This window comes from Anomaloglossus baeobatrachus, chromosome 1 (genome assembly GCF_048569485.1).
Source record: "Anomaloglossus baeobatrachus isolate aAnoBae1 chromosome 1, aAnoBae1.hap1, whole genome shotgun sequence".
NCBI classification, from domain to species: domain Eukaryota; kingdom Metazoa; phylum Chordata; class Amphibia; order Anura; family Aromobatidae; genus Anomaloglossus; species Anomaloglossus baeobatrachus.
Window position 1 is genome coordinate 941,167,282 of NC_134353.1, and position 26,540 is coordinate 941,193,821.

Sequence of the window (26,540 nt, forward strand, 5' to 3'; positions counted from 1 at the left end):
ACGAGCATGCGAACGCCAGGCGGTTCCGGATGGGATCCCTCCGATCCGTCATTGCCTCAATGTTTCGAGGAGACTTCCTTGCCTCAACAGACATCAAAGATGCCTATCTCCACGTGCCAATTGCTACGGAGCACCAACGTTTTCTACGTTTTGTGATAGGAGACGAACATCTTCTGTTCGTAGCTCTGCCATTCAGTCTGGCGACAGCCCCACGGGTGGGCACCAAGGTCATGGCAGCAGTGGTAGCAGTCTTGCACTCTCACGGAGTGATTCCGTACTTGGACGATCTACTCGTCAAAGCAACCTCCCTCGAGGCATGCCAACGCAGCCTGAATGTTACGCTGGAGACTCTCCAGACTTTCGGGTGGATCATCAATTTGGCAAGGTCAAATCTGTCTCCGACTCAATCACTAACGTATCTCGGCATGGAGTTTCATACTCTATCAGCCATAGTGAAGCTTCCGCTGAACCAGCAGCGTTCACTGTGGACAGAGGTGCAGTCTCTCCTTCAAGGCCAGTCGCACCCCTTAAGGCGCCTCATGCACTTCCTAAGGAAGATGGTGGCAGCCATCGAGGCAGTTCTCTTTGCGCAGTTTCATCTGCGCCAACGGCAATCGGACATTCTCCGCAAATGGGATGGGCAGTCAACCTCCCTGGACGGGAAGTCTCCCTTTCCCTGACGGCCGAGGACTCGCTGCAATAGTGGCTTATTCCCACCTCATTGCCATAGCCCCCATCCTGGGCAGTGGTCACGACAGATACGAGTCTGTCAGGGTGGGGAGCAGTTTGTCTCCGCCACATGGCTCAGGGGACGTGGACTCAGCAGGAGTCCACCCTTCAGTTCGATGTGCTGGAAATCGGGGCAGGGTATCTTACCCTATTAGCTTTCCAAAAGTGGCTAGAAGGGAGCAGATCCGAATCCAGTCGGACATCTCCACAGCGGTGGCATACATCAACCACCAAGGAGGGACACGCAGTCAGCAGCCTTCCAGGAAGTCCGGCGAATCCTCATGTGGGTGGAGGACACAGCATCCACCATATCCGCAGTTCACATCTCGGGCGTAGAAAACTGGGAAGCAGGCTTACTCAGTCGCCAGGGCATGGACGCGGGGGAATGGTCCCTTCACCCGGACGTGTTTCAGGAAATCTGTTGCCGCTGGGGGGGGGCCGGACGTCGACCTAATGGCGTCTCGGCACACCAACAAGGTCCCGGCATTTATGGCACGATCGCGCGATCACAGAGCTCTGGCGGCAGACGCCTTAGTGCAAGATTGGTCGCAGTTCCGGCTCACATATGTGTTTCCACCTCTGGCACTCTTGCCCAGAGTACTGCGCAAAAATCAGATCCGATTGCAGCCGCGTCATACTCGTCGCACCAGACTGGCCGAGGAGATCGTGGTACCCGGATCTGTGGCATCTCACGGTCGGCCGACCGGGGTCAATACCAGACCGACCAGACTTACTGTCTCAAGGGCCGTTTTTCTCCATCGGAATTCTGCGGCCCTGAACCTGACTGTGTGGCTTGTGTGTCCTGGATCCTAGCGTCTTCAGGATTATCCCAAGGGGTCGTTGCCACCATGAGACAGGCTAGGAAGCCCACGTCTACTAAGATCTACCACAGAACGTGGAAGGTTTTCTTAATCTGGTGCTCTACTCAGGGAGTGTCTCCCTGGCCATTTGCATTGCCTATCTTTCTTTCCTTCCTACAATAGGAGTTAGAAAAGGGCTTGTCGCTAGACTCCCTCAAAGGGCAAGTCTCAGCACTATCCGTGTTCTTTCAGAAGCGTCTAGCACGTCTTTCTAAGGTGCGCACGTTCCCGCAGGGGGTTTGTCATATCGTACCCCCGTACAAGGGGCCGTTGGATCCATGGGATCTGAACAGGGTTCTAGTTGCTCTCCAGAAGCCGCCTTTCGAGCCTCTGAAGGAAGTTTCTTTTTCTCGCCTGTCACAGAAGGTGGCGTTTCTCGTTGCGATCACATCGCTTCGGCGAGTGTCTGAGCTGGCAGCTCTGTCATCCAAGGCTCCCTTCCTGGTGTTTTCACCAGGACAAGGTAGTGCTGCGCATCATTCCGGAGTTTCTCCCTAAGGTAGTATCCTCGTTTCATCTTAATCAGGATATCTCCTTACCGTCCTTTTGCACTCATCCGGTTCACCGGTATGAGAATGATTTACGTTTGCTAGATCTGGTGAGAGCACTCAGAATCTACATTTCACGCACGGCGCCCGTACGCCGTTCCGATGCCCTTGTCGCTGGTACGCGCAAGAGGTTGCAGGCTTCTAAAGCCACCCTGGCTCGATGGATCAAAGAACCAATTCTGGAAGCCTACCGTTTTGCAGGGCTTCCGGTTCTTTCAGGGCTGAAAGCCCATTCAACCAGAGCCGTGAGTGCGTCCTGGGCGCTACGACACCAGGCTTCGGCTCAACAGGTGTGCCAGGCAACTACCTGGTCGAGTCTGCACACTTTCACCAAACATTTTCAGGTGCATACCTATGCTTCGGCGGATGCCAGCTTAGGTAGAAGAGTCCTGCGGGCGGCAGTGACATCCCCGTAGGGGAGGGCTGTTTTGCAGCTCTAACATGAGGTATCTCTTTACCCACCCAGGGACAGCTTTTGGACGTCCCAATCGTCTGGGTCTCCCAATAGAGCGCTGAAGAAGAAGGGAATTTTGTTACTTACCGTAAATTCCTTTTCTTCTAGCTCTTATTGGGAGACCCAGCACCCGCCCTGTTGTCCTTCGGGATTTCTTGGTTGTTTGCGGGTACACATGTTGTTCATGTTGAACGGTTTTTCAGTTCTCCGACGTTATTCGGAGTTAATTTGTTTAAACCAGTTATTGGCTTCCTCCTTCTTGCTTTGGCACTAAAACTGGAGAACCCGTGATACCACGGGGGGGTATAGCCAGAGGGGGAGGGGCCTTGCACTTTTTAGTGTAGTGCTTTGTGTGGCCTCCAGAGGGCAGCAGCTATACCCCAATCGTCTGGGTCTCCCAATAAGAGCTAGAAGAAAAGGAATTTACGGTAAGTAACAAAATTCCCTTCTTCGAGCCGCTGCGGGATGTTTCTTTATCACGTCTTTCGCAGAAGGTGGCATTTCTAGTGGCAATTACATCACTCTGGAGAGTGTCTGAGCTTGCAGCGCTGTCATGCAAAGCCCCCTTCCTGGTTTTTCACCAGGATAAGGTGGTTCTGCGTCCTGTCCCGGAATTTCTCCCTAAGGTGGTATCTACTTTTCATCTCAATCAGGATATCTCCTTACCTTCATTTTGCCCTAATCCAGTTCACAAATGTGAAAAGGATTTGCACTCATTAGATCTAGTGAGGGCACTCCGGTTCTACGTGTCTCGCACGGCACCCCTGCGCCGTTCAGATGCGCTCTTTGTCCTTGTCGCTGGCCAGCGTAAGGGTTCGCAGGCTTCCAAGTCAACCTTGGCTCGGTGGATCAAGGAACTGATTCTTGAAGCCTACCGTTCTTCTGGGCTTCCGGTTCCCTCAGGGCTGAAAGCCCATTCTACCGGAGCCGTGGGTGCGTCCTGGGCATTGCGGCACCGGGCTACGGCTCAGCAGGTGTGTCAGGCAGCTACCTGGTCTAGTCTGCACACTTTCACGAAACACTATCAGGTGCATACCTATGCTTCGGCAGACGCCAGTCTAGGTAGGCGAGTCCTTCAGGCGGCGGTTGCCCACCTGTAAGAGGGGGCCGTTTTCGGCTCTTTTTATCGAGGTATTCTTTTACCCACCCAGGGGACTGCTTTTGGACGTCCCAATTGTCTGGGTCTCCCAATGGAGCGACAAAGAAGAAGGGAATTTTGTTTACTTACCGTAAATTCCTTTTCTTCTAGCTCCTATTGGGAGACCCAGCACCCGCCCCTGTGCCCTTCGGGCTGGTTGTTCTTTTGTGTACACATGTTGTTCATGTTGAATTGTTCCTTTGGTTCATGGTTTCAGTTCTCCGAACATCCTTCGGATTGACTTTACCTTAGACCAATTCATAAGTCTTCTCCTTCCTGCTTTTGCACCAAAACTGAGGAGCCCGTGATGCACGGGGGGGGTGTATAGGCAGAGGGGAGGGGTTACACTTTTTAAAGTGTAATACTTTGTGTGGCCTCCGGAGGCAGAAGCTATACACCCAATTGTCTGGGTCTCCCAATAGGAGCTAGAAGAAAAGGAATTTACGGTAAGTAAACAAAATTCCCTTCTTTTTTTATATTCTACCTGCAGCTAATTCACAAACTGCCAAAATAAAGTGATCAGATCTATTCCTATTGCAATCCGTGGCTTGGCTATTAATCTGCTCATTATTTTCCTTTTTTCTTCTAGGTGGTGCAGCATTGTGTTAGCTGTCTCGGGGCTGTCGTGAACAAAGTGACACAGAACTATAAGTTTGTTTGGGCCTGTTTTAACAGATATTATGGTAAGTTTGTACAGTTTTCTCTCCAGCTGGAAGATAGTTTTCCATATTTATTTATTTTTATTTTACTATTTTTTTATTTTATTTATTTTTTTTAAATAAAAAAATTCACCAATGTTGAGTCGTACATCAACAACTATGAAAGCAGTGTATTAAACATTATCTTACATTCTTGATACAACCCCTTTATCACCCATGATCAGGACATGTGATAACTTTCTGATCATTTTGATATTTTTTTTTTTTTATTAGGCGCACTTATAAAGTTAAAAACCGAGCATCAAGACGACCCAAACAGCACAGTCCTGACCACAAACAAACCGGCTCTCCTGCGCTCACTCTTCACTGTGGGGGCTCTCTGTCGACATTTTGATTTTGATCAAGAAGATTTCAAGGGGAGCAGTAAAGTAAGCGTCATAAATCTGGGTATTCCTGCCTCTGATTGGTTCGGGGGGAACGTCTGGTCTAATGTGGCTTTATATTTGTCGCAGGTGAACATTAAGGACAAAGTCTTGGAGTTGCTGTTGTACTTCACAAAACATTCAGATGAGGAAGTGCAGACGAAAGCTATAATTGGTCTTGGTAAGAGCTCCTTTTTTTTTTTTAAATTCTAAAAAATTTCCATTTTTAAAATGATTTAACCCCTTCACAACAGACGTGGGTATATGAAGACCCCATACCCTGAAAGTAATGGCTGTGTGTTACAGCCACGACCTGCCACTAATGATCGCGGGTGAAGCCCTGCCCTCGATGTTAACCTGCTAAAAGCTGATGACTGCATCCGTACCAGAAGGTCCATAAATAAGTATATATTAGGAATGACCTGGGCAAAGTGTAGTCAGCAGCCACATCCGACTCTTTGCAAACAGAGGGTGCACGGTGCTGGACTATAGTGATTTCCTCACCCGTCTCTATTACAACAGCATATGCAATTTCAATATGTAGAGACCGTTGTATACAATGGTGGAGGAGGGAGCCATACATTCAGTCTGTGCTTCGGAGTCTCCGCTCTGCAGGTGCGGTGATGTCACTGGATCGTGCCTGCTGCGCGGGGCTTCACTCCACACAGTACACAGACCAGGGCAGCGAATTAGGGCAAGGTTATTTTTTATTCTTGTTAGTCAGCACTTGTAGGGCGAAACTGCTGGGGCATTATATTGTCTGGTGGGGAGGGGGTTATATGGTGTGTATGTGGTGGGGGCTGTGTGAGCATCATCATGTATGTTTGTTGGTGGGGGCTGTCTGTGAGCATCATACTGTGTGTGGGTGGGGGGCTTTGTCAGCATCATACAATGTATGGGTGGAGGGCTTTTTGGGCATCATACTGGGGGGGGCTTTGTGGGCATCATACTGTGTGTGGGTTGCGAGGCCTGTCTATGTGGGCATCATACTGTGTGTGGGTGGGGGGGCTTTTTGGGCATCATACTGTGTGTGGGTGGGGGGGCTTTTTGGGCATCATACTGTGTGTGGGTGGGGGGGCTTTTTGGGCATCATACTGTGTGTGGGTGGGTGGAGGGTTGTCTGTCTGGGCATCATACTGTGTATAGGTGGGTAGCTTTGTGGGCATCATACTGTGTGTTTGTGGTGTTGGGTCCTATGGGGAGATCGTACTGTGTATGTGGGGGGAGGGGGGGTTGTGGGGACATCAAACTGTGATTGTGGAGGATGGGCTGGGAATATCATACTGATTGTGGAGAAGGGCCTGTGGGAGATGCCATATAGTTGTGGGGTGAACTATGTGAACAACATACTGTGGGTGGGGGGATGTTGGGACAAGATGCTGTTTCTATGGGTATGGTGGCTGCTGTAGGTACACCATACAATATGTGGGGGGGCCTTTGTATATCATATTTTGTGACGTGACTGTGGGTACGTCATACTGATGGAAGGGGGGACTTTGGGGACATTATACTGTGCTTGTGAGTGGGGGAATACTTTTTGTGGAGAAGGGTGGATACTGTCATCATAATGTCTAGGGGTATTGGTGACATCATACTGTGTAGAGTGACTGTAGTAACTTCATACTGTATTTGTGGAGGGGAGGGCCTTTGCAGGGATTACTGTTTGCATGATACTGTTTGTGTATGTATGTGTGTGGATCTCATTATGTGTGGTGGGGGCATGTCACACATGGTATGGGGAAGCACCAAGCGAGCGGCGAAAGGTAAGGTATGAGGACCCCTGTGTTTAGGGAAGGGGAAGATGGTGACCCCTGACCAAACTTACTGCTGGTCCCTGACGTACATCACCACCCTAGATAGGTTCTGCCTCTATCCCTAGTGCTGGATCCTCAATAGGGAATAGGTGGGATGAGCTCTTCATCAACCCCACTAAATACAAAAGGAAGACACAAGGAGGACACACAGGGGGGAAAATGCATGAACTACTTATCCACAGATAACTCAAGTAGAAGTTCAGCAAAGTTTCAGCAACAATACTACAGATGAGAGCAAGCCATCTGCTTGCAACCAGAGCTAGAATGAACTGAATAATATCACCAGTCCTGGGAAGATGGGAGTATTTATTCAAATTGTCTCTTCAGGGAGGAACGAGACAAACTCTCTAGCGCCACCTATTGGAAGTCGTAATCCTAAAAGTCAAAAGTGGCTCTTTAACAAGCCTTTTCACATGACCTAGGATTTATGCCACATCAGAACCTCAATTTGCAGACACGGTGTTTCGGGATGATTGTCCCTCGTCCGTGCAAAGTATGAGATCTGATCTGGCTGAATGAGAAGCTCTGCTGGGATCTGAGGGGAAAAGTTTTCTCCTTGCGGAGACTGACAAACCGATCTGGCTGTCAGTGGTGAGGAGTCCTATAGCTGCAATGCTCTTCTGGGATGGGAGTATTTAAGCACCAAGAGAATAGTGATGATCAGCAGCCGGGTGGAAGGAAAGCTCCTGCCGGTTCCTAAAGGGAGAAAGATGAAAATCCAGCAGGAAAGCTACCTATACCAATGACTACTGACAGCAGGAACCATAGAAGGTCAGGGAGCATTTTGCATAGCCAAACACTGTGACCTTCTATTGCCAGAAACTACATGACTGTCACCCGTGTGGGCGAGGAGAGAGGTGGATTAGTCAGGCAGCAGAGGACTGGAGAGGTGCGGGAGTGTTGGCAGGGAGGCCACAGAGGAGGACAATCCAGTAGTGGAGGCTGGGGAGGATGAGAGCATGCACTCGTATTATCGGAGCTTTAGGGTTGAGGAAAAGACGGATTCTGGAAATATTTTCAAGTTGGAGGTGGTGAGAAGCTTGGATGTGAGGCAACGGACGTCCAGGAGAAGGGAAAGCGTGATGTTTTGTATAGTGATGGATCGCTCAGGTAGGGGAGTTAGGTGGTGAGAGCTTGGATGTGAGGCAACGGAGGTCCAGGAGAAGGGAAAGCGTGATGTTATGTATAGTGATGGATCGCTCAGGTAGGGGAGTTAGGTGGTGAGAGCTTGGATGTGAGGCAACGGAGGTCCAGGAGAAGGGAAAGCGTGATGTTATGTATAGTGATGGATCGCTCAGGTAGGGGAGTTAGGTGGTGAGAGGGGAAGGATGTGGCCGGTGGACACTATGGGATTCTGGGCAGGGGAGAGGTGACCTCTTGGGCCAGAGAGGTAGATCTGCGGGTCATCTGCATATAGGTGGTACTGGAAGCCATAGGACTTTGAGTTGTCCTAGGCCGAAGGTATAGATGAAGAGTAAGGATCCTAGGACGGAGCTTTGAGGGACACCAACAAATGGGGCGAGATGAGGAGGAAATGTGAGAGTGGAAGAGCCTAAATGTGAGGAGATCAGGAGAGGACGAGGCCTGTGATACCGAGGTAAGAGGACCTGTAGCAGGAGGGAGGCCGAGGACAGGTCTAGGAGGAGAGTATGGAGAGGTATCTGTTCGCTTTGACAGTACATAGTCAGTAATTTTGGTCAGGGCTGGAGCGTTGAGGACAGAAGCCGGATTTTAGGTTGCCATAGAGTGAGTTAGGTGGGAGGAAAGTGCAGTGTGGCCGTGCTGTTCCAGGAGCTCGGATCCAAACAAACGGCAGCAGCAATATGGACCGATAGCTGGACGTACAGGTCAGAGAGAGGGATGGCGTCTATAGGACAGAAGCAAATCACCCACACCTTTATGTTAACTCAAAGCGCCCCCTAGCAGAACTGCGATTTTTTTTTTTTTTTTTTTTTTTTTTTTTTTTTTTTTTTTATTTCGTGTGTGAAATCTGTGTAGAATTTTTATATTAATGTCTTCAGGTGTTTTTTTTTTAATCAACTTTTTAGTCTTCAGGTGTTTTTTAATATGACCACCTGCATTTGTTTTTTTTTTTTCTTTTTAGGTTTTTCATTCATTCAGCATCCAATCCTCATGTTCGAAGTGGAGGTGAAAAACCTGTATAACAATATTCTGTCCGACAAGAGCAGCTCGGTGAACCTAAAAATCCAGGTCCTGAAGAACCTCCAGACCTACCTACAAGAGGAGGACACGCGGATGCAGCAAGCCGACAGAGATTGTAAGTGGATGCGGGCGCCTCTTCTGTCGTGGATTTTACGGTTTGCGGATTGGATCTTATATTTGGAGGTTTTTATGGTTACTGAAATAAAATTATAAACTTTTCATAAGTTTTTCCACTTCTATTGACAAATACATGAGGGTTCTGTAAAGCCTCAATATTTCCAGATCTGACCCTGATCTCTCCAGACTTTTGCTGACCCCAGAGGATTGGGGTAAAGTTATTTTCTCTGATGAAGCCCCATTTAAAAAAAAAAAACAAAAAAACTATACACGATATTTTTCAGATTATAAGACGTGCTTTTCCTCCACAAAATTTGTGAGGCGAGTGAGGGGTGTGTCTTATAATTCAAATATAGCTTACTGGGAGGTGGTGGAGAGGGGTAGCAAGAGGCAGGGGCAATGCTGCAGGGGCTGGGTCTTCGGCGGCTGGTTCTGCTGGAGCTGGGCTGGGGCTGTGTCGGCTGTGCAGGGGCTGCGTCGGCTGTGCAGGGGCTGCGTCGGCTGTGCAGGGGCTGCGTCGGCTGTGCAGGGGCTGCGTCGGCTGTGCAGGGGCTGCGTCGGCTGTGCAGGGGCTGCGTCGGCTGTGCAGGGGCTGCGTCGGCTGTGCAGGGGCTGCGTCGGCTGTGCAGGGGCTGGGGCTGCGTCGGCTGTGCAGGGGCTGGGGCTGCGTCGGCTGTGCAGGGGCTGGGGCTGCGTCGGCTGTGCAGGGGCTGGGGCTGCGTCGGCTGTGCAGGGGCTGGGGCTGCGTCGGCTGTGCAGGGGCTGGGGCTGCGTCGGCTGTGCAGGGGCTGGGGCTGCGTCGGCTGTGCAGGGGCTGGGGCTGCGTCGGCTGTGCAGGGGCTGGGGCTGCGTCGGCTGTGCAGGGGCTGCGTCGGCTGTGCAGGGGCTGCGTCGGCTGTGCAGGGGCTGGGGCAGGGGCTGCGTCGGCTGTGCAGGGGCTGGGGCAGGGGCTGCGTCGGCTGTGCAGGGGCTGGGGCAGGGGCTGCGTCGGCTGTGCAGGGGCTGGGGCAGGGGCTGCGTCGGCTGTGCAGGGGCTGGGGCAGGGGCTGCGTCGGCTGTGCAGGGGCTGGGGCAGGGGCTGCGTCGGCTTTGCAGGGGCTGGGGCAGGGGCTGCGTCGGCTGTGCAGGGGCTGGGGCAGGGGCTGCGTCGGCTGTGCAGGGGCTGGGGCAGGGGCTGCGTCGGCTGGGCTGGGGCAGGGGCTGCGTCGGCTGTGCAGGGGCTGGGGCTGCGTAGGCTGTGGGGCTGGGGCTACGGCGGCTGTGCTGGGGCTGGGGCTACGGCGGCTGTGCTGGGGCAGGGGCTGGGGCTGCGTCGGCTGTGCAGGGGCTGCGTCGGCTGTGCAGGGGCTGGGGCAGGGGCTGCGTCGGCTGTGCAGGGGCTGGGGCAGGGGCTGCGTCGGCTGTGCAGGGGCAGGGGCTGCGTCGGCTGTGCAGGGGCAGGGGCTGCGTCGGCTGTGCAGGGGCTGGGGCAGGGGCTGCGTCGGCTGTGCAGGGGCAGGGGCTGCGTCGGCTGTGCAGGGGCTGGGGCTGCGTCGGCTGTGCTGGGGCTGGGGCTACGGCGGCTGTGCTGGGGCTGGGGCTACGGCGGCTGTGCTGGGGCAGGGGCTACGGCGGCTGTGCTCGGGCAGGGGCTGCGGCGGCTGTGCAGAGGCAGGGGCTGTGGCGGTGCAAGGACTGGGGCAGGGGCTATGGCGGCTGTGCAGGGGCTGCGGCGGCTGTGCAGGGGCTGGGGCAGGGCCTACGGCGGCTGTGCTGGGGCAGGGCCTACGGCGGCTGTGCTGGGGCAGGGCCTACGGCGGCTGTGCTGGGGCAGGGCCTACGGCGGCTGTGCTGGGGCAGGGCCTACGGCGGCTGTGCTGGGGCAGGGCCTACGGCGGCTGTGCTGGGGCAGGGCCTACGGCGGCTGTGCTGGGGCAGGGGCTACGGCGGCTGTGCTGGGGCAGGGCCTACGGCGGCTGTGCTGGGGCAGGGCCTACGGCGGCTGTGCTGGGGCAGGGCCTACGGCGGCTGTGCTGGGGCAGGGCCTACGGCGGCTGTGCTGGGGCAGGGCCTACGGCGGCTGTGCTGGGGCAGGGCCTACGGCGGCTGTGCTGGGGCAGGGCCTACGGCGGCTGGGCTGGGGCAGGGCCTACGGCGGCTGGGCTGGGGCAGGGCCTACGGCGGCTGGGCTGGGGCAGGGGCTACGGCGGCTGGGCTGGGGCAGGGGCTACGGCGGCTGGGCTGGGGCAGGGGCTACGGCGGCTGTGCTGGGGCTGGGGCAGGGGCTACGGTGGCTGTGCTGGGGCAGGGGGCTACGGCGGCAGTGCAGAGGCAGGGGCTGTGGCGGTGCTGGGGCAGGGGCTGCGGCGGCTGTGCAGGGGCAGGGGCTGCGGCGGCTCTGCAGGGGCTGTGGCGGGGCTTGGGCAGGGGCTATGGTGGCTGGGCTGGGGCTGGGCAGGGGCTGCGGTGGTTGTGCAGGCTGTGATAAGGGGCTGGGGCTGCGGGCGGTGAAGGCTTCAAATAATGGAGCCCAGAGTTGGCGTGTGCACAGATTAGAGCTCTCGGCTCAAGATCTCATCTGCACATGCGCTGCCTCCGGCCCATTAATCTCCCAGCAGCAGTCTTAAGGAAAATGGCGCCCAGCGGTGGCGCATGTGCAGATGGGATCTTGGCTTGTCATTGAGCCAATAGCTGAATCTCCGCATGCGCCAACTGTGGGCGCCATTTTTTTGAAGCCCTCACCAACTCCAGCACAGCTGCCACTGCCGACAGTTTCTGGGACAGCACCTGGGACTCCCGCAGCATCACCCTATATGTGGTGCGTTTTATAATCCGAAAAATACGGTGTTTTTCTCTCAAAGCTTTTTTCCACAGCTGTAGGAATTAAAGCTCTTGCCGTATCCTTCAATGCACAGATACAGCAGGAGCTGCTGACGGCAGAATGGTCGTGTTTGTTAGGGAAGGGCCTGGTACTGCCATTGGCTTAGTTTCTTTAGAAGTGATTTGCCCTGGTACTTTGTTTTTCCCTAGCGGTTGTATCATATATTAGTGACAAGTTCTCTTTCCGATTCACAGGGAAAAAACTTTCAAAGCAGGAAGACCTGAAAGAAATGGGCGATATTTCCTCAGGGATGAGCAGCTCCATTATGCAGCTTTACCTCAAACAGGTTTTGGAGTCGTTCTTTCACAAGCAGTCGAGCGTTCGGCACTTCGCGCTCAATGTCATCGCGTTGACGCTAAACCAGGGTCTTATCCATCCTGTGCAGGTGCGCCACAACCCGAAACCGTGCATGAGAATGAAAATAGAAAGTGACCCCCTTTCCCCCCCTCCACTCGCCGTATGAATGTTGTATTGATCTGTTTTCTGGGTTTTTTTCCAGTGTGTACCATATCTGATTGCAATGGGCACAGACCCCGAGCCCTCCATGCGGAACAAGGCAGATCAGCAGCTGGTTGAGATTGACAAGAAATACACTGGATTCATCCATGTGAGTGCATCCTCTCCACAGTAAGCTCTTATCTCCGCAACCATTCGCTTAAAGTGACTTTTATATATGTTTTTTGTCTGTTGTAGATGAAAGCTGTAGCCGGCATCAAGATGTCCTACCTGGTGCAGCAAGCAATTGTCTCCGACGTCAAGCGTGTGGTGCGCGGCTTCCGGCAAGAAGAGACCACCAGTGCTCAGTGCTCCCACCTTTATTCCATGATCCGGGGGAACCGTCAGCACAGACGAGCGTTCCTGATCTCATTGCTCAACCTGTTTGACGATGCTGCGGTATGACGATTTACAGACTCCTCCGCTTGTTGCTTTGTTTTTTTTATGGTAGAGGTTGCAGTAAACTGATAAAATTATTCAATTTTTTGGGGAATTTGATTGACAGGCTGATGGTTTGCAACCTGTGAACCTCCAGTTGTTGCAAATCTACAATTTCGAGCGTGCTCAGACTACCAGTAGTCCGTTTGCAACAGCCGGTTATCCACAGGTTGCAGATACATGGTATAATCGCATCATTTTCTGCTGATGTATCCACCAAGCTGTTATAGCACCATTACATATTGGATAGCGCTAGAAGTGAGTGTATCAGTTTCCCTAAGTGTTTTTGAGACACATTTATGTATCAGAAGAGCTAAGATGCAGCTGTGATCCTGAAGTGTTTTTTCCCTCGTCTCTTACAGAAAACGGAAGTGAATATGCTCGTGTACATAGCGGACAATCTAGCCGGTTTTCCATATCAAAGTCAGGAGGAGCCTCTGTTCATCATGCATCACATAGACATCACATTATCTGTCTCGGGGAGCAATCTGTTGCAGTCATTCAGAGAGGTAAGTGTCTTCGAAAACGCTGCGTACTTTGCTGCTTTGTAAAGACAGGGGTGGGAATAACTTGTAAAACCCGACCCACCTATTAGATATTCTGTTGCACCTGTCAATCATGTAACAGTTCATTTCACAAACTTCACTTGCCTATATTTCTTCAGCGCTCTATTGGGAGACCCAGACGATTGGGGTATAGCTACTGCCTCCGGAGGCCACACAAAGCACTACACTAAAAAGTGCAAGGCCCCTCCCCTTCTGGCTATACCCCCCCGTGGTATCACGGGTTCTCCAGTTTTCAAGCTTTGTGCGAAGGAGGTCAGACATCCATGCATAGCTCCACAGATTTTAGTCAGCAGTAGCTGCTGACTATTTCGGATGGAAGAAAAGAGGGCCCATATAGGGCCCCCAGCATGCTCCCTTCTCACCCGTTGATGGTGTTGTAAGGTTGAGGTACCTATTGCTGGTACGGAGGCTGGAGCCCACATGCTGCTTTCCTTCCACATCCCCCTGGGGGGCTCTGAGGAAGTGGGATCCTGCCGGCCTCAAAGCTCTGACGCCGGGCTCCATCCACAGACCCATTTGAACCTGCTGGATACGGAGCTGGAGTACCGTTCAGGGACATGGCCCTGCACCATTACAGGTACTCTGTGTCCCCGTACACACAGGCACAGCACACTCCAGACTTGCTGGGTGTGCTAGTGCGCCGGGGACAGTAAAGGGTTACAGTCACTGCAGCTTTGCTGAGTGACTTTGTGTATTGGGAACTACCGCGCCGGACGCTCCGGGAGCGGCGGCGCGGCTGGGACTTGTAGTTCGCCGGGGACTGGGCGCCGACCGCGCTTTTACGGCGGCGGCGCTTATAAATCCAGTCCCCGGCTTCTGCGGCCTAGTGCCGCTTCGTTCCCGCCCCCTCCCTGTCACTCAGGGAAGGGGACAGACGCTGAGCAATCAGCAGCGCCGAGGGCTGGAGCCTTATTTACATGCTCCAGCCCTCTCACTGCACACTGTCGGACGCCGGATTCCCGCTCTGACTTGGGGCACGCCCACGGCCCGCCCCTCCTCACACGAGCTGGGGAAGACGCCGGCAGCCATTACTGCAGTCCGAGCTCGGACTTTCGGCAACCAGGCAGGACGGTGGCGACCATACACCCGCTTATAGGCGGGCGGTAAGCGGCACACATAGTGCTGACCCCAATATATACTGCAGTGTGTACATGTGTATTTTAACTGCATAGGTCGCTATATGCCCGCTTGGGGAGCGACACATCAGCAGCAGGAAAGCAGGTGTGCTAAGGCACAGGCTTTCTAGGCTGCTTGTATTGCACGTACTGAAGTGTTCATTTGTGTTTATGCTTGTATGCTATACACTGCACTGTACAGTCGCTAGTCTTAGCTATATTCTCCTGGAATGGCTAGACTACAGCAGCAGAAAACCAAGGGTGCTGGGGCACAGGTTTTTTTCTATGCTGCTTGTATTGCATGGGCTGCAGTGTGCATTTGTACTTGTGCTTGTATGCTATACATTGCACTGTATGGTCACTCTTCTGGGCTATATTCCCCTAGATGACTAGTCTACAGCAGCAGAAGAGCAGAGGTGCCAGGGCACAGGCTTCTATGCTGCTTGTATTGCTTGTGCTGCAGTGTTCATTTGTACTTTATGCTTGTATGCTATACATTGCACTGTACGGTCACCAATCTTGGCTATATACTTCTAGATGGCTAGTCGGCAGCGGCAAAAAAGCAACACAGATTTTCAGTGCTGTTTTTACTACATGGGATGCTGTTCATGACACCGTCCCATTGTGTGCATGCTCCCCTGTAGCACTTCGTCTGCCGGGGTCTCTAGCACTTCGTCTGCCGGGGTCTCTACTAGTCGTGGCCAAAGAAACCACCTGTCATCCCTGTCCAAGGACAGGGACGGAGTTGCAGTTTCGACAGATATATTGTCATAAGATAGAGACTTGCAGTCCAGACAGGCCATGGGCAATCTTCCTGACCAACCTCATTTGGAACGGGGGGGTCCCAGGAGGACTCTCTGTATGATAAGGCAGCTCTCCAGGACTTTGATCCTGACATCGCTATCAATCCGGATACACCGGATGGTAACGCCATACGGAATGATCCTATAGCGTCCATCAATGGAAGGTTGGATCTTTCTCCCTCAACTCCCCCAGTGGAGGAGTCAGCTTCACAGCAGGAGAAGTCCCTTTTCAGTATCTCAAACGGATATTGAGTATTTTTCTGGCCACGCTGACTTCAGAGAAGCAGTCCAGAAACACCACGCTTACCAGATAAGCGTCTTCTCCAAACGTTTTTAAGATACACGTTATCCCTTTTCCCCTGACGTGGTCAAGCGCTGGACCCAGGGTCCAAAGGTGGATTCTCCAATCTCCAGGCTTGCGTCTAGAGCCATAGTTGCACTGGAGATGGGGCTTCACTTAAAGATGCCATTCACAGACAGATGGACTCTGGTTGAAATCTGTCTAGGAGGCTATCGGCGTGTCGGTTGCTCCGGCATTCACAGCCGTATAGGCAACCTAACCTTTTCAGCTGTTCTTGCGCAGCTGGCCTTGAGCACATGTACATCTGTACCGCAGAGGCGTCCGTAACTCCGCAATGTCTGCACTGCGACTTACCCTATTAATGCTGTCCTAAAAGTACAGTCGAGGTTTCGGTCCTTCCCAAGCTCGGGCAGGTCCCAATTGTCCTCGTGCAAAAGGGCTACAAAACCTCAGACGGGCTCAGATTCCGGCCGGGCTCAATCACGCCCAAGGAAGGCAGCCGGAGGAACCGCTACCAAGGCGGTCTCCTCATGACTCTCAGCTCTCTCTCTCTCTCCGCATCCGCGGTTGATGGCAGACTCCCCCGCCTTTGGCGACATTTAGCTGCCACAGGTCACAGACCGGTGGGTGACGGACATTGTGCTCACGTGCACAGGACAGTGTTCTGTTCTCGTCCTCCGACTCCATTCTTCAGAACGGCCCCACCTCCCCACCGAGCAGATGCCCTGCTGCAGGCGGTGGACGCTCTAAGAGCAGAAGGAGTGGTGATCCCTGTCCCCCCTCAGGAACGAGGGCGAGGGTTTGTACTCCAATCTCTTTGTGGCTCCAAAAAAGGACGGCTCCTTCCGTCCTGTTCTGGACCTAAAACTGCTCAATAAGCATGCGAACGCCAGGCGGTTCCGGATGGAATCCCTCCGATCCGTCATTACCTCAATGTCTCGAGGAGACTTCCTTGCCTCAACAGACATCAAAGATGCCTATCTCCACGTGCCAATTGCTACGGAGCACCAACGTTTTCTACGTTTTGTGATAGGAGACGACCATCTTCAGTTCGTAGCTCTGCCATTCGGTCTGGCGACAGCCCCACGGGTGTTCACCAAGGTCATGGCAGCAGTGGTAGCAGTCTTGCACTCTCAGGGACACCCGGTGATCCCTTACTTGGACGATCTACTCGTCAAAGCACCCTCCCTCGAGGCATGACAACGCAGCCTGAATGTTGCGCTGGAGACTCTCCAGACTTTCGGGTGGATCATCAATTTGGCAAGGTCAAATCGGTCACCGACTCAATCACTAACGTATCTCGGCATGGAGTTCACACTCTATCAGCGATAGTGAAGCTTCCGCTGAACAAGCAGCGTTCACTGCAAACAGAGGTGCAGTCTCTCCTTCAAGGCCAGTCGCACCCCTTAAGGCGCCTCATGCACTTCCTAGGGAAGATGGTGGCAGCCATGGAGGCAGTTCCCTTTGCGCAGTTTCATCTGCGCCAACTGCAAGGGGACATTCTCCGCCAATGGGACGGGCAGTCAACCTCCCTGGACAGGAAAGTCTCCCTTTCCCAGACGGCCAAGGACTCTCTGCAATGGTGGCTTATTCCCACCTCATTGTCACAGTGAAGATCCTTCCTACCCCCATCCTGGGCAGTGGTCACGACAGATACGAGTCTGTCAGGGTGGGGAGCAGTTTGTCTCCGCCACAGGGCTCAGGGGACGTGGACTCAGCAGGAGTCCACCCTTCAGATCAATGTTCTGGAAATCGGGGCAGGGTATCTTACCCTACTAGCTTTCCAGCAGTGGCTAGAAAGAGAGCAGATCCGAATCCAGTCGGACAACTCCACAGCGGTGGCATACATCAACCACCAAGGAGGGACGCGCAGTCGGCAAGCCTTCCAGGAAGTCCGGCGAATCCTCATGTGGGTGGAGGACACAGCATCCACCATATCCGCAGTTCACATCCCGGGCGTAGAAAACTGGGAAGCAGACTTCCTCAGTCGCCAGGGTATGGACGCAGGGGAATGGTCCCTTCACCCGGACGTGTTTCAGGAAATCTGTCGCCGCTGGGGGGTGCCGGACGTCGACCTAATGGCGTCTCGGCACAACAACAAGGTCCCGGCATTTATGGCACGATCGCGCGATCACAGAGCTCTGGCGGCAGACGCCTTAGTGCAAGATTGGTCGCAGTTCCGGCTCACATATGTGTTTCCACCTCTGGCACTCTTGCCCAGAGTACTGTGCAAAAAATCAGATCCGATTGCAGCCGCGTCATACTCGTCGCCCCAGACTGGCCGAGGAGATCGTGGTACCCGGATCTGTGGCATCTCACGGTCGGCCGACCGTGGTCACTACCAGGCTGGCCAGACTTACTGTCCCAAGGGCCGTTTTTCCATCGGAATTCTGCGGCCCTGAACCTGACTGTGTGGCCATTGAGTCCTGGATCCTAGCGTCTTCAGGATTATCCCAAGGGGTCGTTGCCACCATGAAACAGGCTAGGAAGTCCACCTCTGCTAAGATCTACCACAGAACGTGGAAGATTTTCTTAACCTGGTGCTCGGCTCAGGGAGTGTCTCCCTGGCCATTTGCATTGCCTACTTTTCTTTCCTTCCTGCAATCGGGGTTAGAAAAGGGCTTGTCGCTCGGCTTCCTTAAGGGGGAAGTCTCGGCGCTATCCGTGTTTTTTCAGAAGCGTCTAGCACGTCTTTCTAAGGTGCGCACGTTCCTACAGGGGGTCTGTCATATCGTACCCCCGTACAAGCGGCCGTTAGATCCATGGGATCTCAACAGGGTATTAGTTGCTCTCCAGAAGCCGCCTTTCGAGCCTCTGAAGGAAGTTTCCTTTCTCGCCTGTCACAGAAGGTGGCGTTTCTCGTTGCGATCACATCGCTTCGGCGAGTGTCTGAGCTGGCAGCTCTGTCATCCAAGGCTCCCTTCCTGGTGTTCCACCAGGACAAGGTAGTGCTGCGCCCCATTCCGGAGTTTCTCCCTAAGGTCGTATCCTCATTTCATCTTAATCAGGATATATCCTTGCCTTCCTTTTGTCCTCATCCGGTTCACCGGTATGAAAAGGACTTACGTTTGTTAGATCTGGTGAGAGCACTCAGACTCTACATTTCCCGCACGGCGCCCATGCGCCGTTCCGATGCACTTTTTGTCCTTGTCGCTGGTCCGCGCAAGGGGTTGCAGGCTTCTAAAGCCACCCTGGCTCGATGGATCAAAGAACCAATTCTAGAGGCCTACCGTTCTGCGGGGCTTCCGGTTCCTTCAGGGCTAAAAGCCCACTCAACCAGAGCCGTGGGTGCGTCCTGGGCATTACGACACCAGGCTTCGGCTCAACAAGTGTACCAGGCAGCTACCTGGTCCAGTCTGCACACTTTCACCAAGCATTATCAGGTGCATACCTATGCTTCGGCGGATGCCAGCTTAGGTAGAAGAGTCCTGCAGGCGGCAGTGACACCCCCGTAGGGGAGGGCTGTTTTGCAGCCCTAACATGAGGTATTTCTTTACCCACCCAGGGACAGCTTTTGGACGTCCCAATCGTCTGGGTCTCCCAATAGAGCGCTGAAGAAGAAGGGAATTTTGTTACTTACCGTAAATTCCTTTTCTTCTAGCTCTTATTGGGAGACCCAGCACCCGCCCTGTTGTCCTTCGGGATGTTTTTGTTGTTTGCGGGTACACATGTTGTTCATGTTGAACGGTTTTTCAGTTCTCCGATGTTACTCGGAGTTAATTTGTTTAAACCAGTTATTGGCTTTCCTCCTTCTTGCTTTGGCACTAAAACTGGAGAACCCGTGATACCACGGGGGGGTATAGCCAGAAGGGGAGGGGCCTTGCACTTTTTAGTGTAGTGCTTTGTGTGGCCTCCGGAGGCAGTAGCTATACCCCAATCGTCTGGGTCTCCCAATAAGAGCTAGAAGAAAAGGAATTTACGGTAAGTAACAAAATTCCCTTCTTCAGTAAGTATACATCCGATCTCACAACTAAAGGTATGTATAGAATCAGCATGATAGCACTGGGTTTAGTTTATATATGAAAATCCTGGTGGCTGGTCCTCTTTAAGTGATGGGGTCCCTGCCATACCATGTGTGCTATTTTCACACAATCCTAAGTTCCACAGGAACATTCAGGAGCCAAATCAACCCCTTCATGACCGATGACATATATTTGCTTTTGATGCTGAGCCCGCATCTTTCTCCTCACTTAATTGCTGATTTAATCAGCCATCAAGTGCCTTTAATAGCCACGGGTGGATCCGAGCACCACCCACAGCTGTTAATCAGTTAAAAGCTGCTGTCAATCAGTGACGGCGGGATTTAACATGTGCAGACAGGAAGCGCTTCACTGATCCCGCCCATCATCTCTCCCGTTACATGATTGTGGGGCGCCGGTTGGTTGTCATGGCAGCCGGGGATCTGCTGGAGACCCCTGAGCCTGTCATCCTGATCCTCCTGTGAATGCTAGTCCTCGGCCAGCGTTCATATGAGATTGTGATTTCTGCTCTACAGAGCGGTAAAAATAAAAAAATACACACTTGGCACTGCCGCTTTCAGAAATGTCTGATCTATCAAAATATAAAATAGATTAATCCGATTTGTTAAATGGCGTAACGAGAGAACAAAAGCCAGAATTACAGGGGGTTTTTGGTTGCCGCAACATTGCATTAAAATGCAATAAAAGGCGATCAAAACACATCCATCTGTTAAAATGTCATCTCTAAGAGGTGGAGCACTAAAATAAAAGTGTAATTATAGAGTGTCATTGTCATGAACATTGTCTGGAATTTAACTATGTTTACTATAAAATAATAAAAATTATTGGTTAATAAAAAGGTCAGCTCAGGGCAAAAAAAAAGCCCCTTACACAGCCCCAGATCCCGAAAAGTGAGAATGTTACGGGTCTCAGAATATAGCGATAAAGGTAAATTATATTTTTTTTCCAAATTTCTGATTTATTCTTTCACCACTTAAATAAAAAAAAAAAACCTACTATACATTTGCTATCTACGTCTTATATTGACCCGTATAATCATATTTCCCAGTCAGTTTTACCATATAGTGAGCATGGTAAATAAAAAACATAGGAATTACGCTTTTATTTATTTTTTTTTTTTTTTGCAATTTTACTACACTTGGAATTTTTTGTCACATATATATATATATATATATATATTTGTCCTATCTGCGCTATTTTCCTGCGATAATGCTGTTCTGAATTGCTTGGACCATTATATTTTAATGAATTTATGAATAAAAAGAAGGAAAAAAATTTTTAACAGCATCCTGGATTGCTCACTTTATTGCTGGACTCTGCCTTGTCGTTGTTCACATTTGTATGGATGGACTCCTACGTCCTGAGCCGGGCACAACGGAGTTAGCCAGGTCAGCTGAGGTTCCAGGTGATTCACAGGAGTGAGCTGGTCTGGTAACATTGTTGGTCTCATATATATGGCCCTTTTATATATATATATATATATATATATATATATATATATATATATATATATATATATATATATAGGCCATCGTGATTACTCGTGGTTACGCGCTAATCCCGCCACCGCACATTACCACTCACTGCTCAGCCCTTCCGCAGATTACCACTCGCGGCTCCGCCCCTCCGCACATTAGCACTCGCGGCTCCGCCCCTGCGCCCATTAGCACTCGCGGCTCCGCCCATTAGCACTCGCGGCTCCGCCCATTAGCACTCGCGGCTCCGCCCATTAGCACTTGCGGCTCCGCCCCTCCGCCCATTAGCACTCGCGGCTCCGCCCATTAGCACTCGCGGCTCCGCCCCCCCGCACATTGCATACACTGAGGAGCTGGTCATGTGACACCCCCCCGGCTCCGCCCCTCCATGTCACTTCACAGGTCCTTTAAGCACAGAGACAAATCCTGTAACCACTGTCACTACTATTACAACGTCTTGCTTTTCGTGTATCATTGTAATTCATGTTGCCAGTATTCACAAATTGTCATTTATACACTGCATTTTCTAGAGCAGGGGTGAGGAACCTTTTTCTTTGTCGCTGCATTGGGAGACCCAGACAATTGGGTGTATAGCTTCTGCCTCCGGAGGCCACACAAAGTATTACACTTTAAAAAGTGTAACCCCTCCCCTCTGCCTATACACCCTCCCATGCATCACGGGCTCCTCAGTTTCATGCTTTGTGTGGAAGGAGGCACACATCCACTCATGCATTCTCATATTAGTTATGTCGGTTGGAAGAAAAGAGGGCCCCCACGGGGCCCCCGGCATGTTCCCTTCTCACCCCACTACGTCGGCGGTGTTGTTAAGGTTGAAGTACCCATTGCGGGTACAAAGGCTGGAGCCACATGCCGTCTCCTTCACCATCCCTTAGCGGCTCTGGGAGAAGTGTGATCCTAAGCGGTCATCCATTTACTGGGACCGTGCTCCCTCCGCAGCCCCTGTCGGAATCTGCCGGACCGGAGCCTATTCAACCTCAGGGACCGGGCCCAGCAACTCAAAGGTACTCTGTGTCCCCATTGGGGACTGTGCAGGGAGCGCACCTTCTTCCCGGAAGCTGCGGCAGCTGCTGAATTGAGAAGGCCGGTGGACTTCCGCTCCGACCGTGCCTGCTTGTCGGGCGCGGTCTCAAATTTAGTCCCCGGCTTCATCGCGGCCTAGTCGCAAAAATCCCGCCCCCGGGCCTGCCTGTCAGGGGTAAGGGCGGGATTACCGACCTGATGTCGGATGTGAGGGCTGGAGCATCCTGCATGTTTCTTTTTCGCTCCTAATTGGGAGACCCAGACAATTGGGTGTATAGCTACTGCCTCCGGAGGCCGCACAAAGTACTACACTTAAAAGTGTAAGGCCCCTCCCCTTCTGGCTATACACCCCCCCGTGGGAGCACGGGTCCCTCAGTTTTTTGCTTTGTGCGAAGGAGGTCAGACACGCACGCATAGCTCCACTGTTTAGTCAGCAGCAGCTGCTGACTATGTCGGATGGAAGAAAAGAGGGCCCATACAGGGCCCCCAGCATGCTCCCTTCTCACCCCACTTTCTGTCGGTGGTGCTTGTTAAGGTTGAGGTACCCATTGCGGGTACGGAGGCTGGAGCCCACATGCTGATTCCTTCCCCATCCCCATTAGGGCTCTGGGCGAAGTGGGATTTTACCGGTCTCCAGGCACTGAGACCGTGCTCCATCCGCAGCCCCTGGAGAAGCCGCTGGATATGGAGCTGAGTATCGTCAGGGACATGGCCCTGCTCCGTCAAGGTACTCTGTGTCCCCGTGCATACGCGCGCACACCGCAGCATTGCTGGGTGTGTTAGTGCGCCGGGGACAACAGCGCTGCTGCGCTTGTGCCATTTCCTCACTTCAGCTTAGCTGAGTGGGTAGACTCAGGGAGAACGGTCGCGCCGGCCGCTGGGACTGCGACGCGGCTGGGACTTGTGGTGCGCCGGGGACTTCCGCGCTGACCGTGCATATATCACGGCCGCGCTTATTACTACAGTCCCCGGCTTTTGCGGCCTAGTTCGTTCGTTCCCGCCTCCGCACCTGCCAGTCAGGAGGAGGGCGGGACGCTGTACAGAGCATCAGCGCTGAGGGCTGGAGTCTTTTTTACATACTCCAGCCCTCACACCAGGCACAGTAGGACGCAGTTTCCCGCACTTTGTTTGTGGCACGCCCACGGTCCGCCCCTCTTCACAGAACGCCGGCAGCCATTCCTGCCTGCACGCTGAGCTTCAGAGGGGAGACGGGGAGACCCAGACACGGGATTCTACGGCCTCATACCCGCTGTTCAGCGGGCGGTAAGCAGCCTCAAGGGCTCACCCCCACTTGTGCCGTTTGTATACTGAGTATTTTGTGTTTGCAAATACTTTGTACTGTACGGTCGCTGGTGATTCTCGGCTATATACCCTCCTAGATTACAAGGAGGCAACAGCATGTCGTCCGCAAAACGCAAGGGTGCCAAGGCACAGACATTATATGCTGCCTGTACCGCATGTGGGGCTGCTCTACCGGCAGGTTCCACTGACCCCCATTGTGTGCAGTGCTCGGCCCCTGTGCAACTTGCACAGCCGGGGCCTCTGCTGGACGTGACCCAGGGTGTACCACCTGTGAATGCTGTCCAGGTGACAGGAACGGAGTTTGCAGCTTTTGCTGACAGATTGTCTATGACCATGTCAAAGATTCTTGAAACATTGCAGTCTAGACCAGTAACTCAGACCATGGACACTGTGGCATCATTGCTCCCTGGTCCCCCTCAGCTGGAACACTTCCAAGCTCCGGGGGTGTCACATGCACCCCAGGGTGACGATTCTGACTCGGACGACAGTCCCAGACAACCTAAGCGGGCTCGTTATGAGGGGCCCTCAACTTCGTCTCACTGGTCAGGATCCCAGCGGGACGAATCTATGGGTGATGAGGCGGATGTAACTGATCAAGATTCTGATCCTGGGACCGCTCTCAATCTGGATACACCGGATGGTGACGCCATAGTGAATGATCTTATAGCGTCCATCATAGTTACATAGTTACATAGTTACTTAGGTTGAAAAAAGACCTAGGTCCATCTAGTTCAACCTTCCTCCACCAGTTCTACATTTAGTCTACATCAATAGGATGTTAGATATTTCTCCGCCAGCTCCTCCTGCGGAGGAGGCAGCTTCACAGCAGGAGAAATTCCATTTCAGATATCCCAAGCGTAAATTAAGCACTTTTCTGGACCACTCTGACTTTAGAGATGCAATCCAGAAACACCACGCTTATCCTGAGAAGCGGTTTTCTAAACGGCTTAAAGATACACGCTATCCTTTTCCCCCTGACGTGGTCAAGGGTTGGACCCAGTGTCCCAAGGTGGACCCTCCAATCTCCAGGCTTGCAGCTAGATCTTTAGTTGCAGTAGAAGATGGAGCGGCACTTAAAGATGCCACTGACAGGCAGATGGAGCTCTGGCTGAAATCCATCTATGAAGCTATTGGAGCGTCGTTGGCGCCAGCTTTCGCAGCCGTATGGGCACTCCAAGCTATTTCAGCTGGGCTTATACAAGTCGACTCGGTCACACGTACATCTGCCCCGCAGGTGGCACCATTGACCTCTCAAATGTCTGCATTCGCGTCTTACGCGATTAATGCTGTCCTGGACTCTACGAGCCGTACGGCGGTGGCGTCAGCCAACTCCGTGGTTTTGCGCAGAGCCCTGTGGTTGAGAGAATGGAAGGCAGATTCGGCTTCCAAGAAGTGCTTAACCAGTTTGCCTTTTTCTCGTGACCGATTGTTTGGGGAGCGTTTGGATGAAATCATTAAACACTCCAAGGGTAAGGACTCATCCTTACCTCAACACAGACAAAACAAGCCCCAACAAAGGAGGGGTCAGTCTGGTTTTCGGTCCTTTCGAGGCTCAGGCAGGTCCCAATTCTCCTCGTCCAAAAGGACTCAAAAGGATCAGAGAGGCTCAGATTCTTGGCGGGCTCAGTCACGCCCAAAAAAGACAGCAGGAAGAACCGTTACCAAGACGGCTTCCTCATGACTTTCAGCCTCCTCTCTCCGCATCCTCGGTCGGTGGCAGGCTCTCCCGCTTTGGCGACATTTGGCTGTCACAGGTCAAAGACCATTGGGTGAGGGACATTCTGTCTCACGGGTACAGGATAGAGTTCAGCTCTCGTCCTCCAACTCGTTTCTTCAGAACTTCCCCACCGCCCGACCGAGCCGATGCTCTGCTGCAGGCGGTGGCCGCTCTAAAGGCGGAAGGAGTGGTGACTTCCGTTCCTCTTCAGGAACAAGGTCACGGTTTTTACTCCAATCTGTTTGTGGTGCCAAAGAAGGACGGGTCCTTTCGGCCCGTCCTGGATCTAAAGTTGCTCAACAAACACGTAAAAACCAGGAGGTTCCGGATGGAATCTCTACGCTCCGTCATAGCCTCAATGTCTCAAGGAGATTTCTTAGCATCAATAGACATCAAAGATGCTTATCTTCACGTGCCGATTGCGCCAGAGCATCAGCGTTTTCTACGCTTCGTTATAGAAAGCGAACACCTGCAGTTCGTAGCGTTACCTTTCGGGCTGGCAACAGCCCCTCGGGTCTTCACCAAGGTCATGGCAGCAGTAGTAGCTGTCCTGCACTCGCAGGGTCACTCCGTGATCCCGTATTTGGACGATCTACTTATAAAGGCACCCTCTCAAGAGGCATGCCAACACAGTCTGAACGTGGCACTGAAGACTCTCCAGAGTTTCGGGTGGATTATCAACTTTTCAAAGTCAAATCTAACCCCGACCCAATCACTAACATATCTTGGCTTGGAGTTTCATACTCTCTCAGCGATAGTGAAGCTTCCACTGGACAAGCAGTGCTCTCTGCAGACAGGGGTGCAATCTCTCCTGCAGAACCAGTCCCACTCCTTGAGGCGCCTCATGCATTTCCTAGGGAAGATGGTGGCAGCAATGGAAGCAGTCCCTTTCGCGCAGTTTCATCTGCGCCCTCTACAATGGGACATTCTCCGCCAATGGGACGGGAAGTCGACGTCCCTCGACAGGGATGTCTCCCTCTCTCAGGCAGCCAAGGACTCTCTCCGATGGTGGCTTCTTCCCACCTCATTGTCAAAAGGAAAGTCGTTCCTACCCCCATCCTGGGCGGTGGTCACGACAGATGCGAGCCTATCAGGGTGGGGAGCAGTGTTTCTTCACCACAGGGCTCAGGGTACGTGGACTCAGAGAGAGTCCACCCTTCAGATCAATGTTCTGGAAATCAGAGCAGTCTATCTTGCTCTGCGAGCCTTCCAACAGTGGCTGGAGGGCAAGCAGATCCGGATTCAGTCGGACAATTCCACAGCGGTGGCGTACATCAACCACCAAGGGGGAACACGCAGTCGACAAGCCTTTCAAGAAGTCCGGCGGATTCTGACGTGGGTGGAAAACACAGCATCCACCATATCCGCAGTTCATATCCCAGGCGTGGAAAACTGGGAAGCAGACTTTCTCAGTCGCCAGGGCATGGACGCAGGGGAATGGTCCCTTCACCCGGACGTGTTTCAGGAGATCTGTCGCCGCTGGGGGATGCCGGACGTCGACCTGATGGCGTCACGGCACAACAACAAGGTCCCGGTTTTCATG

The 26,540-nt window shown here is 52.8% G+C and overlaps 1 protein-coding gene across 3 annotated transcripts in view; it reads left to right on the top strand.

Moving 5' to 3' along the window:
* The window catches only part of NIPBL (NIPBL cohesin loading factor), a 400,749-nt gene that overhangs the window by 340,370 nt on the left and 33,839 nt on the right, over nucleotides 1–26,540 (top strand). For all 3 annotated transcript variants that reach the window (XM_075328597.1, XM_075328583.1, XM_075328589.1), the window contains exons 36-43: nucleotides 4,319–4,412; nucleotides 4,662–4,816; nucleotides 4,901–4,991; nucleotides 8,729–8,902; nucleotides 11,959–12,149; nucleotides 12,264–12,371; nucleotides 12,458–12,658; nucleotides 13,060–13,206. In XM_075328597.1, coding sequence (XP_075184712.1) covers nucleotides 4,319–4,412; nucleotides 4,662–4,816; nucleotides 4,901–4,991; nucleotides 8,729–8,902; nucleotides 11,959–12,149; nucleotides 12,264–12,371; nucleotides 12,458–12,658; nucleotides 13,060–13,206 — 1,161 coding nt within the window. The remainder of the gene's footprint in view (nucleotides 1–4,318; nucleotides 4,413–4,661; nucleotides 4,817–4,900; nucleotides 4,992–8,728; nucleotides 8,903–11,958; nucleotides 12,150–12,263; nucleotides 12,372–12,457; nucleotides 12,659–13,059; nucleotides 13,207–26,540) is intronic.